The sequence below is a fragment of the Notolabrus celidotus genome, chromosome 11 (genome assembly GCF_009762535.1).
Source record: "Notolabrus celidotus isolate fNotCel1 chromosome 11, fNotCel1.pri, whole genome shotgun sequence".
In the NCBI taxonomy this organism is placed as follows: domain Eukaryota; kingdom Metazoa; phylum Chordata; class Actinopteri; order Labriformes; family Labridae; genus Notolabrus; species Notolabrus celidotus.
Window position 1 is genome coordinate 23,504,328 of NC_048282.1, and position 17,730 is coordinate 23,522,057.

Below are 17,730 nucleotides of genomic sequence, written 5' to 3' on the forward strand. Positions count from 1 at the left end.
TTTTTTCTCTCCAGGCAGATAAACACGATTGCCTTCCTACTCAACCTACTACAAAACCTACAACCTGGCACGTCTGTTACGCAACGGCACAGCAGTCCTGCACGCACTCACGGATAGAGCACCCCCCTCACCTTATATACCTTTCACAAAGCAGCTTGCTCAGACAGAGACCAGTAGAAATATGACGACACTGGCATTGACATCATCACACAGCGTGCAGAGAGACACTATCCAGGTTCTGGGGTTTTTTTTCTCTCAGATTAGAAACTGGGACTAATCTGCTATGCTCTGAATTGGCTGGTTAGAGAGGTGTGAAAGCAGAGTCATGTGGAGACAGGTGAGGAGGCACCTGACATTTCTGGCATAGTGTTGCAGCAGCAGGAGCAGCAGCAGCAGCAGGACAATGAGCTGGGAACAGAGCTGTGCATGAAACTTTAGCTCCCTGCCCTCTAACCAGGGGTTTGTAAAGGAGAGCGAACCGGCCTGAGCCAAGATGATACTGTTTCCTCATGCTGCACCTTGGCTCAGTGCCTCCCCTTTCATCCCCTTTGTCTGATTACACAAGAACAACAACTCTAGTTTGGGCATGCTGTGGGGACTGCAATCTTGCATAGGATGACAAGGAAGATACAGAGGTCCCTAAGGTTAGTTCAAAGCAGCGGTCATGTTTACTCTTAGTGTACTACTTACAGTCATAGTATCACTTGCACTGTGCACCTGAGTCTTAAAATAACCTGTGTGGCTCAGAGGATTGTCCTAATGCCATTACATTACTACTGAGCCTGCACAAACGCTGAAGGGTTGGGTTGGGTGGAGTGGGAACATTTAAAGATGTGATCATAGTTTTGCACATGGATTATGACTAATATGTCAGAGGTAGGGGATATGTGCGCAAAGCCTGCATATTTTAAGACACCCACCTTACATACAGGAATATGTTTTTAGGTTGAGATTTTGATGGAGATATCACATGAAGACTGATTTACTTTTGTGTTTACATCCAGTGTTGATCATATGAATGGACTGTTATCCAGTGATGTCATCGCTGTAATAAGATTATTGTAATGCTGTGAACGTGAGATGAATTAGATTCATGAAAATCATGAAAATATTTAAATAAGGCTGTGATGAGTCGCTCCTGTTGTAGAGTGCTTATTACATTTATAGAGAGGTTAAAAAGACAAGGATAAGCTCCGGGGGGTAGAAAAAGAAATGCAAACTGACGTATTTAAAGTGGTGGTGTTCCCATTCAGTTTCAACAAATAAACTGAGCTTTCTTTAAAGTTTAATGCCCTGACATGAGGCAACTGTGTCCTCCTGTATTAGCTTTTAACATTTCAATTAATCTAAGGAGTTTCACAGTTTTCACACCAATCTCAAGACATCAACCTTATTGGTTGTCTCTGTCCTATTGATTAAAAAAAGTGTGCACAATTTATCATTCTGAAATATTTGATTTTAATTACTCTCCTATGGCAAGCAGTGGTGGACAGTAACAGAGTAAATTTACTTGAGTACAGTACTTAAGTATATTTTTTGAGTATCTGTACTTTACTTGAGTATTATTTTTTGGGGAAACGTATTACTTTTACTCCACTCCATTTGAAAGACAAATATCATACTTTTGACTCCACTAGGTTTCTATCAATGCTCTAGTTAGTCACTACTTTTGCTTTGAAGTCAGCTGATGAACTTTATTTTCTGAAGTCAGATCCCAAAGACCGTAAACTTTTCAGGTACTTGCATGTAGTTTGTCCAATTAGTGTAGCCGTACCTTGATTGAGCGTAGATCAGATCAGAAGTTATTCAGATCAGTCCGTTCATTTAGTCGTGGTGATGATGGCTATGCCTGAGAAGGATGTTGATTCTCTACCTGAGCATCACGGCCATATTTAAAACCCACGTTTGAGGTTTTTAGAATAAAGAATGATTGGTATTGTTGAAATCTCTGATCTGTTTACCACACAAACTTCACCACAGCCTACAAAACATCACCATCTAACCTGAGAAAGCAGTTGGAGGTCTGTAGCTAACACACTGGTTTTATTCCAGATGAACATTTGAAACTTGTCTGTGCTTGTAGTAACCTAGTTTATATTTCATGGTATACTTTTTAGATATGAAATCAAGTTTTCTGGATAAACAGAATGTACATCCATGCATTCTTGACTGCACTCGTGCTTTGTGAAAATATGTTTTGAGATATTTTAAAAAGTACTTTGAATACTCCAGTATTTTTAAAAGCAAGTACTCCAGTACTTTAACTCAAGTAATAATTTGACAGAGCAACTTTCACTTGTATTGGAGTAATAATTGACCTGGAGGATCTATTCTGACTTAAGTAATGAAGCTGTGTACTTTGTCCACCACTGATGGCAAGTCAAATATGTGTGCTGTCTCTCTTATGTTAAAGCAGGCTTGTCCGGTAACTTGCACTCACACATTGCCTCTGACTGACAGCTCTTGCTTCATATGGGGGAATTTTTAGCGAGCTTTAAATAATTTAAAGGGGTAACAGTATTTATAGATTCCCAAATGAACAAATTCTTAAAAAGGAGGTAGTTAGCCGCACTGACACCAACATCCCCCGCATCATGCTCTGCACCCGTATATCCTGTGGATAGTGTTTCTATACCATCTTTGTCCAGGAATGTGGTTTATACATTCCACTTAGTCATTTGAATTGATCCTGGTAGGGGCTGTGAAATCCAACTCTGAACAGACGGAAGAGTTTCTCTCTCCCAATCTATAAGGCATTGAACCTTAATCCCAGCCAGCCAAGTGAGGATCCTATCAGATGGTAGAAAGTATTCATTCCCTCTACAAAATAAGCCTCTCTCATTAAGAGCAGCCAAGACCTTCATATGCTAACGTCCATCCTCCTCACAGATATGACTCGGAAAAGCTTAAGATCTAAAATCCTCCTGCCAGCTCTGTTGCTCTCAGTCGTTCTTTCTGTGGCTTCCCCCCCTGCACCCTACAGTTGTCTAGACACCACAGAATAATCTCCCCGACTCTGGGCCCCAAAGACAGACTTCCATGTGGGGACCGCCTGCCTTCCTCCGTTCCACAGGCTCCCCCACAATTGCTTGCAGTTTCATTGGGTTTCACCACATCTAAGGTGTATCAACACAACTTTTTTGACTTTAACCCATCTTAGGAATCGTATCAAAAACTGTTATATAATACATCTGTTACGATTCAAGAATAATATCATCCATCATTTTAAGTAGCAGAGTGTGTATGTAGACCATTTTTGGGGGCTCATGTTGGAGAGAAAAATATGCAGAACATTTAATGAACTTAATCTCTCTGACTGATATGGTTAACTTCAGCTGGGACTTATGAAAGTTATTATCCAGTATCTTGGTTAACTTTGTTATCTCATACGGTTCTCTTTATAGACTATAAATATCTGTCTTTTGATTCACACACAGTTGCCACAAAATAAGGCACACCTGTGAAAGCTGATGAAATCCAACACAGCCGTTGTGGTATAAAGTTTCTTCCCGATGTTCCAGACTGGGTGTATGCCAGTAAAAAAAACAAAACTTTTTTTTCTCCATGATCTTGACAATGAACATATTCTATTTAAAGTGACATATTTCTAGATATGTGAAAAAAAGACATAAATAGCTGATGTAACTGTTGTATTGTAATAGGTGTTACAGCTGTACCTAAAAATTCTCTGTTAACTTATACTCCATATTTATCAATTCAATATCTGTCAATACATTTAAATCAATTTACTGAATTGGCCAAAAGCAGCTTCAATGTATCCATCAACATTTTTTCTAATGATTTCCAGCAGATGAACAGTATATCATGATAGATTGCAAAAAGTATCGTCTTTGTAAAGATCCTCATACACTGACAAGGGATGTCAATGTCATACATATTATCCACTTGAAAGTGCCCACACTCTAGATTAAAAATAGTTCCCCCCACATCTCTCTCACTCTGTAAAACCTTCTCTCACACCCTGTCACTCAGACACAAACTAATTCAATCTTCCTGCGCGTCTGGAAATAGAAATCAGCCTTTTCTTTCTACAGGAGCTTTAAACGTGCTGCCCCCTGCTGCCTGCCGGAAACAATCCGGCTCTCTAAGGAGGAAGCACACACGATGAGAAATGTCCTTTCAAATGAGCAATTCCCCGGGCTATCACACAAGCTGAGACCCATCTCTTACATAATACACAAGCCACTGTTGTGCTGCTGTAGCTTTTGTGTGTCAACATGCGCGCATACAATGCTTTTTACTTCAAAATTCACATCCCCACCTCCAGCACACTTTCACCTCTCGCTGTCTTTTAGAGCATTTCATTCCTGTTCTCTCCCATCTATTTTTTTTCTCTGCTTTCTTCTCCACTGTGACTCTGCCCTGAAGCTGGGCCTCAGCTTCTGTCCAGCTCTACTGGAGTGGGGATGAAAGCTGACTCACATATTCATTAAGTCGCATGGCTGCACACAGTTCCACAAATAAACAAGGTCTATGGATGTAAGACATGCACATATACACCCATACAGACAACTACAAATACATGCATGCACATGCACCTGCTCTCTTATGCGAACATGTGAAATCATGTCTTTAAATCTGCTGTTTGAAAACATGAATTCTTCTGCTTTATTTTAATAGAATGTTATCTATATGCTTTAAAGTAAAGGACGAATACTGCTCAGTCACTGCCATAAAGAGACGGCCATAGTTCAAAGCCCAAAGAGACATGTCCAAGTTGTCACCAGAGACAGTCATGCTTGCCCCAAGAAGTGACAGCAGATAACTGCAATCCCTGCTATAAAAAGAACAGCTGACACAGTCAACTAATGCCTATAGATAAACAGACAGACACTATGGCACATCACAGCCATCCAGCCAAACTGTTATTTTATGACCCAGTACACACACACATACTATTTTAATCCAGGCTGGACACTAAAAAACACATCATAGTTGCTCTCTATGACCTTTTCAGACGTGTGCAGATGATGTGTTGGTACATGGTGTAATGGTAGCCAGGAGGCGTGACAGAAAGTGTTCACCTAGAGGAATGGTGACTTTTTTTTTTTCATCAAATGTTATAAAAAGCAGGCTAACGTGAAAGGCCATGCTATTCATAGTACTCTGCAAAGGACTTACTTAAAACGCATGCTGCCACCTAGAGGCCTTTTGTTGCTTCAGTTATGGAGGGACAGCCAAAGTGACAGTGGAATTTAAAGAGGGCTTGAAAAGAAAAATCCAAACAAGTGCACAGAAGATAGATGAAAAGGTTATTTTATTTCATTTTTTAAAGACACCAGTGTGCAGCATGTTTGATTGTGAACTCATAGAAAAGTAGATATAACACAGAAAAGGAAACATTTTTTTGTGATTGTTATCAGTATGAAGTGTTTACCTCGGATCACTCACACATTCTAGACAGACATCTTTGCTTTCTTGCCCGCTGACTTGGTTTTTATCTCTGCCTTGATTTTTGTTTTCTTGCATCCAACTCTCTTTTCTTCTTCACAGTTCTCCTCTTCCTTCAGCACAGGCGTTTCTTTGAGTTTTTGGAACTTCTTGAGGTCAGCGCAAAACAAAACCTAAGACAGGTAAAGATAATTTGTGGTTACAGCGGGCCAGCTGTAGGAGACATGACAATAACTTACAAACAGGGAATAAAATATATCAATCAATCAGTCAATCAGACTTAATTTATAAAGCGCTTCTCAGTGTTGTACATAAAAACAACTTAAATAGAATAAATTAAGAAAAAGATCCCAGCCCCGTCCCCAAAGCCAACCCACAATCCTAAGGTTAAGAGCACAATATGCAACAATAGTAATAAAAACAATAAAAATTAAATTAAAAAATAAAAAATAAAAAAGAAGTTGCTGAACGAACTGAGGAAACACTCTCATGATATCTTAATGAGGAAACACTGAAGGAAACATAAGATGTTAAAACTCAACATAGGAAATTAAAATCACCAAAATAAAAAAAAATCTAAGATAATAAAACACTAAAATATTAAACCATTAAAAGAAAATAAGATGCTATACTTAAAAAATAAAATAAATAAGTACATCAATAAATAAAATAGAATAACTAGATACTAGATAATAAATAAATGAATACATAAATCAATCAATAAATAAATAAAACTATTATAAATAAAACTCAGTTAAAAGCGAGACTAAAAAGGTCGGTCTTGAGTTTGGTTTTAAAAATGTTGATGCTCTGTGGAGCCCTCAGATCTTCAGGTGGGGTGATCCACAGGCGTGGGCCTGATGATGAAAGGCTGCCTCACCATGAGTCTTTGTTCTTATTTTTGGTACAATTAAAAGTCCACTACCTGAAGACCTGAGGGCTCTCAATGGCTCATATGATAAAAGCAAATCTGATAAATAAGAAGGGGCAAGACCATTAAGAGACTTAAAAACCAATAAAATAATATTAAAATCTATTCTAAAAGATACTTACCGAGTGTGCCCAGCCGGCATAAGGACCCCAAAGTTTTCTAAAGAAATCTCCTGTGTGGAAATATGATATTGGGAACTTATGTGAATAATTAAAGAAAACCAGTATTTTGAATATTAAAATCACATTAAACTGCAACAAACTGTAACTGAAGTACAATAATACCAACCGATATCCCTGTGAAGTTTATCTGTGATGCTCTTTTGTCCATTTCCAGTCGCAAAGCTGTAGTCCCGTTTAGCAATCTGCCACACATGTGTGTCTATGGGGACTGCCTCCGCTTTATCAAGGGACATCAGACATACACAGTCTGCAACCTACAGGAGGATACACAACCCTTTTAAATCCACTGTTACAAATGTACCTCATTCAAGTATATATACTTGTAGGTTCTTTCTTCTACTCTACCTTTGTGCCCACACCAGGGAGAGTTCGCAGTGCATCTCGGGCCTGCGCATAAGGGACATTACGTAAACCATCAAGCCAGTGGAGTCCATGGGTGTCCAAAATCTGTTTTGCACTCTGCTGAAGGAAACGAGCCCTGTATCCGAAACCAAGGTCCCTGAGACATGCCTCTACGCTGCTGTCTGACAGACACAATGGAAAAAAACTGCAGTTATAATGACAATGTGAAGGTTTGTTGTGCGATACACTACAATATCACCAACTTAAGTATCGACAATGGAAAGAGTACATGACTCTCATTTTCGATACTTAAGTCTGTGCTTTTTTTTGTCATTTTAAATTGCTTTCTGTCATAATTTACCTCATAACAGTTTTTTTTATATAAAGCTACAAGACATAGTTAGCTTGGTGGGAGATACACACAATTAGATCAAATCAAAACACATTTGTCAAAAAAGCTTGAGAGAGCACACACATCTTATAACACAGGCTGGTTAGTACTTATATTCAAGTAAAATATGGAGAAAATGATTGTGAATTGTTTGCTCTCATTGAATCAAACACAAACATGATGATTACTGATATTACCTGGGACCTGGGGACTTCACACATAGATGAACACTTAAAGGTGGTGCTCATGTTTTTGAAAGATTAGAATAAGGGGTGTTAATCTGTTGAGAAAGAATGTTGCACCTGCAAGTGTAGACAGGGTAGGAAAGTTGTAGTAAGAGGTTTGATCCAGTTTGCCCAACGGGGTGCCCAAAGACTGACACAGTCTCTCCACCATGCCCTGGATACGAGAAATGTGGTTGTTGGAGGTGCAAATGAAGGAAAACAGGCACTCTGTAGGGTCCTGACGCAGCATCCGCACACCTGAGTAGAGACCAAACAATATTATGACATCATATTTCATACAGAAGATCTTGGCCTCAAGTTATATCCAGGCAAGAAGAAACACATAATTACCTGTGAAGATGTCTGCAATGTGCTTGAAATGGGAGTCTGCTGCCCCCCATTCCTTGTACAGGTCCCCCAGTTTAACATTCAGCTGAAAGTAATCTCTCAGCAGCTCTTCTTCCTCTGTGTTTTGCACTAAAGTCACTGGTACTAGCTCTTCCTCCTCTTTCTTCAAAGCTCCTTTGAATCTCTCCTCCAACTTGTTTTCCTTCTCTAGATGAACACCACGTTTTCTTTCCTTATCACTTCTCTCTACCTGTTCGTCTTGGGTATGGTACACGTAGTACCAAATAGTTTCATCTGTTTGAGTCAGAGTCCAAACTCTCCCTCCCATCACTCCGGTCCAATGGCCTTCTGCAGTTTCTTTCCATCTGTGGGTTTACATGTGTTATACAAAATCACACGCAATGCCCATATCTGTTTAGCATGTTAATCACCAGTGGTGGACAAAGTACATAGCTTCATTACTTAAGTCAAAGTATAGATACTCCAGGTCAAATATTACTCCAATACAAGTGAAAGTTGTTCTGTCAGATTATTACTTGAGTTAAAGTCCTGAAGTACTTTCTTTTAAAAATACTTAAGTATTCAAAGTACTTTTAAGAATATCTCAAAACTTATTTTCACAAAGCATGATGACAGTCAAGAATACATAGGAGTACATTCTGTTACATTCTGTTTATTTAGAAACTATTACTTGAAATCTCTAAAAACTATACCATGGAATAAAAACAGAAACTAAGTTACTCCAAGCACAGGCAACTTAGTTTAAAACGTTCATCTGGAATAAAACAAATGTTAAGTAGCTCAGCACGCTTTCTCAGGTTGGACAGTGAATTTTTGTATGTTTGGGCAGAGTGGGAATAAGGGAGAACATTTCAAACCATACCTATCATTCTTCATTTCAAAATCCTCTAACACGGGCTGAAGATATGGCCATGGGTGCTCAGGTGGAGAATTATAGCCATCATTACCACCTTTGAATGAACTGCTTGATCTGAGTGAAACTTGCTGTGTTTGCTCCACGTTCAACCAAGGAGACGCACAATATACAGGTACGACTAAACCACTGAGACAAACAGGACTACACAAAACACATTTTACTGTCTTAGGGATCAGATTTCAGAAAAGAGAAGGAAATTCATGAGCTGACTTCAAAGTAAAAGTAATAAGTTCCCCCCCAAATAATCCTCAAGTTAAGTACAGAAACTCAAAAAGGTACTTAAGAACAGTACTCAAGTAAATTTACGCTACTACAGTCCACCACTGTTAATCACAAAGCGAACAGACTAGAAACACCTGAGTCAGACCAACCTACCGGAAAGTTTGTCCACAGGCAAGAGTTAAATCCAGGCGCAGCTCTGATTTCGCACAGGACAGAGATCTCCATAATTTGGCCCCAGATGACAACACTGCATGTTTTGCCATATCTGTTTTAATGCTAACAGCTACCAAGGGGTTAAAACGAGCGTAGAATCCTACCGGTTTTAAACAAGCTCAACAAAAACTGCATATCTATGTAAAAACATATGGCAGGAGCAATAGTTTCGGTGTTCAATTCATAGTGAGAGCAGACATTGAAAAACAATGTTAGAGAGGTATTTAGTTGGACAACAAAAAACTAACCCCACGTTACTATTCTGCACTTATGTTATAATTAAAGCCTATAAACACGGTTCAGTCTGTGTCATTTAGAATTAAAAATGTAACTAGTAAATATAAATATAAATATAATAAATAAGATGTGAATGATGTTGTAACTTCATAGTAATCCTTGATGACTTAAATGTCAATCTGACGCAACATTACCTAAATTCCGGTATCCTCTCAGTGATGTCAACACAACATCTGATTGGCTCTCTCGCTCGTAGTGGGCGGTACCTTTGACCACACTCATCTCCGATTGGTTAAGCCTATCCTCGTCTGAGGTTTCCTATTGGTTAGCATTTATTCCTTTGAGGTGTACAGGAAGTGGGCCATGATCGCTCATTCTCCGTGTACAGAAATCGTGCGCGGTTGGTGGCGTGTCGGGGTGGCTCCAAGTTAGCCGGCAAATAAGGTGTAAAAATGGCAGATTCATTGGCACTTTTTACTTCCATTGGACTGAGTGAGCAGAAAGCGAAGGAAACTCTGAAGAATGAAGCGCTGAGTTCTGCCTTAAAGGACGCAATTGTACAGGTAAGACCCGGTGTATGGGGGAAACCCAGTACCCTGGGGGACAGCTGTGAAGTATGATTGACGTCCACTTTTGTTTTTAGCTCACTTGTTGTATCCACCTTCAGTTCTCATCCGTTTCGAAAGGAAACTGAATAAATGGGGCTTAGGAAAGGTTTTACTTTTAAGTAGTTGTGACAGGGGTCACTACACTTTATTTCTTGACATTCCCTTAGCTTGTTTTGACCCCCCCCCCCCCCCCCCTCCCCTCCCCTCCAGGGTTAAGATTACAAACTGTTTATTAATGTATATTCACATAATGGTCTAGTTAAGACAAATAATAACATTGTTTTCCCCTTTAGTCCTTGCTGTGACATAGTCCTGTGCCTCTTGTCCTACTTTTTAGAGTTGGACAACAACTAATCCTGCTCTCATCCTACCTGTTTCAATAGGCCCAGAATGTCCGTGGCGCATCAGGGTTGGACAAAGCCATGGGGACTTTGCTGTACAGTATGGCATCTCGCCTGAAAGACACCAAACGCCTGGCATTTCTGTCAGACAGCATCGCCCAGTCCAAAATCTGCACCGAGTTGCAACTCGCAGGTATTTCAAAATATTTGAAAAGTTGCAACCTGAATTCAACTAATCTCTGCAATTAATACACCCCACAGAAATGACTTCAAACAATCTGTCAAGATTTTCTCATGCTCTTTTCATTTTGAAACAATTATTGTAGTACTTGTATTAAAAGTTACATACATTTGTATTTATTTGCATGCCAGAAAAAGTATGGGAATCACAGAATCTGATGAGTAATGCTACTAGGGAGCATATGAGAAAGCATAATGATTAAGAATGAAGTCTAGAAAGTTTTCTGAAAACTAACACCTGACTGACTTTTTGTAGCTGCACTGGAGTTTGTGAAGAGCCACCCCCAGGACCCCATCAACCAAAAGGAGTTTGACGAAGCATGTGGAGTGGGCGTGGTCATCACACCAGAGCAGATTGAGGATGCAGTAAGTGCATGATTAAACATCTCCATGAAGTATGACTTTTACAAGCTTTACTGGGAGTGGTGTGTTCAGTGGGGTTGAATTTTTGTACAGGTGGAGAAGGTGATCAAGAAGCACAAGGAACAGCTGTTAAATGAGAGGTACCGCTTCAACATGGGACTGCTAATGGGTATGATCTCATACTTAATTAGTGAAACATTGTTGCTGCCATTCACGCCCAACAGAATGACAGAATTCAGTGAGCTTTTGTATGTGTTACAGGAGAGGGACGTGCTGCTCTGAAATGGGCAGATGGAAAAGTCATTAAAAATGAGGTGGACATGCAGGTGTGTTTTTAATATTTTTATACTGTTAGAGGTAGAATAACTTGCAATGTGATTCTGTGTTCACACCTGATCTTTTAAGTCTGTCCCATGGCATAATGTTACAAATTCTGTCTGTTTTTAAAGGTCCTTCACCTCTTAGGACCCAAGACCGAGGCAGATCTGGAGAAGAAACCTAAGGTATAAGACCTCCCCTAATTTAATAGAATACTTCGAGGAGATACACACGTTCACTCTCTTTGAGCGGACAGCCAAGAAATAGTTATTTAGTGAGCTTTAGAACCATGCCAACTTTTCCCGACCCTTCCAGATTTGTATGCTAAGCTGTTTTTTTAGCTTCACACAAACCCTTCAGATCTGAGAGTTGAATTCTTTAAAATTAAGTAGTTTACTTTACTTGCTTTTCTTTAATCACTATTCTGCATGTGTTGAGATTAAACCTGTGATCAATCTGTTACTACTTTACAGCCCCTGAAAGTTAAGGCCACAGAGAATGAGTCAAAGGTGAAGAAAGATGAGGTGGCAGTGAATGGTGAGCAGAAGAAACCATAGGATTATTTTAAATTGTTAGTGTTCAGATGTGTACCTGGTGGTGTTTGTTATTTAACTTTACTTGCTCTTTGATGGTTGTTTAGGTGAGGCGATGACAGGGGAGGGAATGTCACTGATGGAGCAGCTCCGAGGAGAGGCATTGAAGTTCCATAAACCAGGTGAGAAGGAAACACTCGTACGACAATGCAGAGTCACCTCTGCTTGTAGCTCTCTTTTTATTATATTTGAAAAAGCTAATTAAGTCCCTTTTATCCTCGCCTTAAAGGAGAGAACTACAAAACTGAGGGCTATGTGGTCACACCGAACACAATGAACCTGCTCAAAAAGCATCTGGAGATCACTGGTGGACAGGTATAAAATATATATGTTGCCTTGATTATTGAGAAGGAACATGTTAAGTTGAAAATAATAGTGTATAATAATTTTTCTCCTTTATATTTCCTTTAGATCCGAACTCGTTTTCCTCCTGAGCCCAATGGTATCCTTCACATTGGACATGCCAAAGCTATCAACTTCAACTTTGGTTATGCGAAGGTAAGTCTTTTTGTCCTTCATTATTATTTGCCCAGCTGTTTGTTTATTTATTTGTTTTATTACACAAAATTATAATACAGCAACACAACTCTGTCTGGACAAGGGCTAACACACACTGATACTAAAACTAAAAGAGAAAAACAAACAAATAAACATGTGATAACCTAAAACCAAGCGGCAACCTCCGGTCTAAAAATATGAGTCCAATGGGGAAGTGTTAAAAACTGCAGTACATCGAGGATTTGCTTGAGCCTGGCTTTGGAAGTACCGGAAACCACATACACACCAATTCATAAAAGCCGATTTTTACAGCAGAAATAAACATGTTTACATCCTGGTATAAAAGACGAGTGTAGTCTGGATAGCTAATTTTTCGATCGGCACACACTGTACGGGGGTGAATTTTTTTCTAATGCAGCAATTTCGAAGACATTGAGATTATGAGTCTTCCAATGAGAGGCACAGCTGACTTGATTGACAGGCGGGAACACTGTAGCTGTTGGCTAGGAGGCTCAAACTCCACCTCTTTACGTCACAATTGCCCAACAGCAGTAATATGTCTCCCGCTGACTATTAACCTCAAAACAGCACTTTGGGAACAGATCGGTGACGTCACGGATACTACGACCATATTTTATACAGTCTATGCCTACAACAGGATAAGGCTTGGGGACAAGGGGTGGAGCATACATATAATTGAGTGTATACATAAAGCGATAGAAAATTGGAAAAAAATGTATACATTCATGTTCATTCAAAAATTGATGGGTTTAAAAATCAAGTATCAATAGGAGTCTATCAGTACTGGACTGTATTCATGGTGATTGACAACTTAAATCTTTAGAATATCCATCAAGGCCTTTTATCTATCACTGCTAAAATAAAATTCAAAGAGCCTCTGTGGCCACTGCCCGGATCTAGAAGTGGTGATGCTGCTTGCTCCATAGAAATCAGTTCCAAATAATCTTTAAGCCAGCGGTCTATATCAAAACATTTTGGTTTCCTTACCTTCCAATTTATTAAAATTGTCCGTTTCACAGATAGAAATGCTAACGTGAACAAGTACTGTCATTTTCTGGAGGTTACTCCATCTCTCTTGTTTCCCAGTAATTATCTTTATTTAAACTGGAAAATCATTGAGAGCAAAGCTCTCATTTACAATGACGTTGAGCATAAAAGTAGGGCCACTGTTGGACATAATGGTATATTGATATACAAATTTTGCACAAAAAAATCTTTTACATCAACCCAGAACCTCTGGATCTCTGGGCAATACCAAAGTTGATGCATTAGTGTTCCCGTCATTCCACTGCCATGCCAGCACAGATCTGAAGCATGACAATTAATTTTCTTCAGTTTATGTGGGGTGGTATATGACCTCCACAGAATCTTCATTTGGATTAACTTGTATCTTACACATTTTTATAAATAGTTTGAACATCTCAGAATTGCTTTCCATTGCTCTGCTGTGAGGGGTACCAGCTGTCTATTTTTCTAACTGTGTGTCTTCCCACAGGCAAACAATGGAATTTGTTTCTTGAGGTATGATGACACGAATCCAGAGAAAGAGGAGGAAAAGTACTTTACTGCTATCAAAAACATGGTGGAGTGGCTTGGTGAGTGTGGCTTTTATGATGATCATTCATTTGGAAAGGTGAAAGATTACATTCATGAAGATAACCTCTCATCTATAAATCTATCTTTCCCAGGCTACCAACCTTATGCTGTGACGCACGCATCAGACAACTTTCAGAAACTCTATGATCTTGCTGTGGATCTAATTCGCAGGTAAGAAAGAGATTGTACGCGTTGGTCAGTGTCAAGAATAGTTCTTCTATCTGATCCTTTTCTTTGTCATCCCACAGGGGTCATGCCTACGTGTGCCACCAGAAGGGCGAGGAGCTGAAGGGCCACAACGTGCCTCCATCCCCGTGGAGGGACAGACCTGTCGAGGAGTCTCTTGTGTTGTTTGATAGGATGAAGAAGGGCATGTTTTCTGAGGGAGAGGTAACACTCAGGATGAAGATGGTGATGGAGGATGGGAAGATGGACCCTGTAGCGTATAGAATCAAATACACATCTCATCATCGGACAGGAGATGAATGGTACGGATATATTTTTTAAACTCCTGCCAGCATCATTTAAATCATTAAGTTGTTCACCACTAATTTTGTCTGGACTTGTTTTTCTTTCCAGGTGCATCTACCCAACATACGACTACACCCACTGTCTGTGTGACTCTATTGAAGATATCACACACTCACTCTGTACCAAAGAGTTCCAGGCCAGGTATACATAAGTCCTTTTAAGTTACTATTAGGCCACAATTCTTGTAAATGTTGACTCTTTACCCAGGTTTATTTTGTCTCTGTGACAGGCGGTCATCCTATTTCTGGCTGTGTAACGCTTTGGATGTGTACTGCCCTGTTCAGTGGGAATACGGCCGCCTGAACCTCACCTACACCGTTGTGTCCAAGAGGAAGATCATCAAACTGGTAGAGACTGGTGTTGTCAGGTATAGAAGTACTGCTTTTGTTATTTTGAGCATGAACAGCCTGTTAATTCATAAATGCAAGAAAAGGGCCATGAAGTATTAAGTGGTTTGACGAAGCGGCAACCTCCGGTCTAAAAATATGAGTCCAATGTGGAAGTGCTAAAAACTGCAGTTCATGGAGGATCTGCTTTAGGCTGGCTCACTTTGAATACTTAAGTATTTTTAAAAGCAAGTACTCCAGTACTTTAACTCAAGTAATAACTTGACTGAGCAACTTTCACTTGTATTGGAGTAATATTTGACATGGAGGATCTAAAAATTGACTTTAGTAATGAAGACGTGTACTTTGTCCACCACTGGTAATATGTAATAATTAAAATGAGAAAATATCACTGTAAGAGCTTGAGGAACTCATCAGTGATTTGGTTTATCTGTCTGGAATAGGTGTTAAGTTTCTCCAAACCCATTAAAGCTTTTACTGCTGATTGCTATAACAACACATGGGACCTATCTGGTAACACCAAAATGAATTCTGTTGTATTCACAGAGACTGGGACGACCCCCGCCTCTTCACCTTGACTGCACTGAGGAGAAGAGGTTTTCCCCCTGAGGCCATTAACAACTTTTGTGCCCGGGTATGCAGAGAGGATGAAAGGCTGGATGGAGGGAATTAAGTAATTAAATGTGTAGAGGTGCTGCTGCTTTATTCTAATATGGTTGATTCGGTGCTAGGTTGGAGTCACTGTTTCCCAGACAACGATGGAGCCCCATCTCCTTGAGTCGTGTGTGAGGGACGTGCTGAATGAAACAGCACCCAGAGCCATGGCTGTGCTGGAACCTCTAAAAGTCACCATAACCAACCTTTCTGAAAACTCAAAGGTTTGTTTATAACATGCTAATACACTCACATCTCTAATTCATCCTATCCCTGATGTCCTCTCCTGTTGTACAATATTTATTCCATCTTTTATCTTCCTGCTTTGTCACAGGCAGATGTACGGGTACCAAACTTTCCTGCCAATGAGGCAAAGGGCTGTCACACCGTTCCATTCTCAAAGACGATATTCATTGAACAGAGTGACTTCAGAGAGGTAAGAAAATAAAATAAAAAACCACTCTCATGGTACGGAAACTTTTGGACTGTGGACAGATGATGATGATGGACTAACTTTTGCAGGTGATGGAGAAGGGCTACAAGCGTCTGACCCCAGATCAACCTGTAGGTCTGAGACATGCTGGATATGTCATCTCTGTCCAGAAGGTCATCAAGGTAAGACTCTGGATGTTTAAAGGTGTGTTCAGAGCAGACTTTCCTTGACATTTACTTGCTTGGTGTGGCAAATAATTGGGAAGAACAGATAATGGCTTAGGCATGACAAGCAGGTGATAATTATAAGCTAGCATTTTTGTTATGGCCAAAGCAGCATTCCAAACCACTCCACCATCGAAGAAGTGTTCTATATGCTTTATTTCCGAGTATTGTTGTCCAGTGCCTTTAGAGCTTCTGAAAAGCATTGTTTTAAATTCCAGCCTGGTCCATATCCTTATTACATGTCCTGCTGATGTCTCTTAGGACGCTCAGGGTAATGTCGTGGAACTTGAGGTGACATGCAGCAGCTCTGAGAGTGCAGAGAAACCAAAGGCCTTCATCCACTGGGTCAGCAAGCCACTGGTGTGTGAAGTGCGTCTCTATGAAAGACTGTAAGTCACAGAATTCACCCAACTCCTTCACAACTATCATCCATGTAAAGGAAAAAAAAAGGTCTTCATAAAGTCTGCTTGGTGTTTCGATAGGTTCCTGCACAAAAACCCAGAGGATCCATCCGAAGTGCCCAGTGGTTTCCTGAGCGACATAAATCCTGTGAGTAACTTTGCAGCAGTTAAGAAAAGCCTGTTTGGGTCAAGTGACATGTTTTAAAAGATTAAGTGATTGTTGTTTTTTTGTCCTTCAGCATTCCCTGCAGACGATCAGCAGTGCCTTAGTGGATACCTCAGTCAAAGGAGCGAAGGTATTCGACAAATTCCAGTTTGAGAGAGTTGGCTACTTCTCCCTGGATCCTGACAGCACTTCAGAGAAGGTACAATACAATGACAGAGCCCTTTTACTTTTACCATGAATTAAATGTTTATTCTTTGTTCTACTTCCAGCTCTTGTAGCTCTTTCAAAAAAGTATGCATTTTTGTGATATGAGCACTAAGTGACACCTTTTATCTCTCTGTCTTCACAGCTTGTCTTCAACAGAACGGTTACCCTCAAAGAAGACCCTGGGAAAATCTAATTAACTGAGATCAAGCCACACTTCTACTTCCCATGAGCCCACAGATACATGTCCAAATTGTCACTTAATGTGTAATTCTAGCAAGTACACAGACAACTAAATTGAGATTGAGTTGGATCCGATATCGTAATACTTACATTTTGTTTGGATTGGTCATTTTGAAATAAATAATAAAGATTGTGTAATTTTTTTTAAGTATCACTCTCAGTCTCAGGGTTGGTCAAGTGTCAGAGTCTTTATTATTTTAATGCTCTACATTAACCTACAGTTTTCTTCTTTGTTGAATGTATGCAACTTTGGATTTATTTGTTCAACAAGCTGATGGTACACAGAAGAGATGCTTTCAAATGCCACACATGAGTTTCTTACACAGGTGGTGAGTAACTGCCAAACCACCAGAGGGGTTATCATCTGTCCCTTTGACAGGAGATGAGAATAAATCAAATAAAAAACATCAATGTGTCTGTTTTCATAAGGTAGATTTTTCCTCACAGTGTTTGACTGTTCTATGTGTCAAACATTGACATGATTTCTTGTTGGCTTTAAGTTATGGTGCC

The 17,730-nt window shown here is 39.8% G+C and overlaps 2 protein-coding genes across 2 annotated transcripts; one reads left to right on the forward strand and one right to left on the reverse strand.

Moving 5' to 3' along the window:
• Nucleotides 1-5,261: 5,261 nt before the first annotated feature.
• Nucleotides 5,262-9,505, reverse strand: ogg1 (8-oxoguanine DNA glycosylase). Its single transcript, XM_034695793.1, has 7 exons — nucleotides 9,143-9,505; nucleotides 7,834-8,195; nucleotides 7,561-7,740; nucleotides 6,871-7,049; nucleotides 6,632-6,779; nucleotides 6,466-6,515; nucleotides 5,262-5,585 (listed from the first exon to the last, which is right to left on the reverse strand). Exons 1-7 carry the CDS (start codon nucleotides 9,250-9,252, stop codon nucleotides 5,418-5,420), a joined length of 1,197 nt encoding a protein of 398 aa, XP_034551684.1. The 5' UTR covers nucleotides 9,253-9,505; the 3' UTR covers nucleotides 5,262-5,417.
• A 289-nt stretch (nucleotides 9,506-9,794) lies between these two features.
• On the forward strand, nucleotides 9,795-17,627 carry qars1 (glutaminyl-tRNA synthetase 1). Its single transcript, XM_034695792.1, has 23 exons — nucleotides 9,795-10,002; nucleotides 10,431-10,581; nucleotides 10,885-10,994; nucleotides 11,085-11,160; nucleotides 11,253-11,317; nucleotides 11,441-11,494; nucleotides 11,783-11,846; nucleotides 11,950-12,024; nucleotides 12,132-12,217; nucleotides 12,314-12,400; nucleotides 13,917-14,016; nucleotides 14,110-14,188; nucleotides 14,266-14,505; nucleotides 14,597-14,689; nucleotides 14,778-14,915; nucleotides 15,442-15,529; nucleotides 15,627-15,773; nucleotides 15,884-15,985; nucleotides 16,072-16,164; nucleotides 16,468-16,595; nucleotides 16,689-16,755; nucleotides 16,847-16,972; nucleotides 17,123-17,627. The coding sequence occupies exons 1-23, from the start codon at nucleotides 9,892-9,894 to the stop codon at nucleotides 17,171-17,173; spliced, it is 2,331 nt and encodes a 776-aa protein (XP_034551683.1). The 5' UTR covers nucleotides 9,795-9,891; the 3' UTR covers nucleotides 17,174-17,627.
• Nucleotides 17,628-17,730: the final 103 nt, after the last annotated feature.

What these genes read in the sequence shown, in the direction of transcription:
- ogg1 (XM_034695793.1), bottom strand. Translation starts at nt 9,252, where the DNA reads ATGGCAAAACATGCAGTGTTGTCATCTGGGGCCAAATTATGGAGATCT. An exon ending in TACCCTGTCTACACTTGCAG is followed by an intron (nt 7,050 to 7,560) that starts GTGCAACATTCT and finishes TGTGTCTGTCAG; the next exon opens with ACAGCAGCGTAGAGGCATGT. An exon ending in TCCCTGGTGTGGGCACAAAG is followed by an intron (nt 6,780 to 6,870) that starts GTAGAGTAGAAG and finishes ATCCTCCTGTAG; the next exon opens with GTTGCAGACTGTGTATGTCT.
- qars1 (XM_034695792.1), top strand. Translation starts at nt 9,892, where the DNA reads ATGGCAGATTCATTGGCACTTTTTACTTCCATTGGACTGAGTGAGCAG. An exon ending in CAGAGCAGATTGAGGATGCA is followed by an intron (nt 10,995 to 11,084) that starts GTAAGTGCATGA and finishes ATTTTTGTACAG; the next exon opens with GTGGAGAAGGTGATCAAGAA. An exon ending in AAAATGAGGTGGACATGCAG is followed by an intron (nt 11,318 to 11,440) that starts GTGTGTTTTTAA and finishes CTGTTTTTAAAG; the next exon opens with GTCCTTCACCTCTTAGGACC.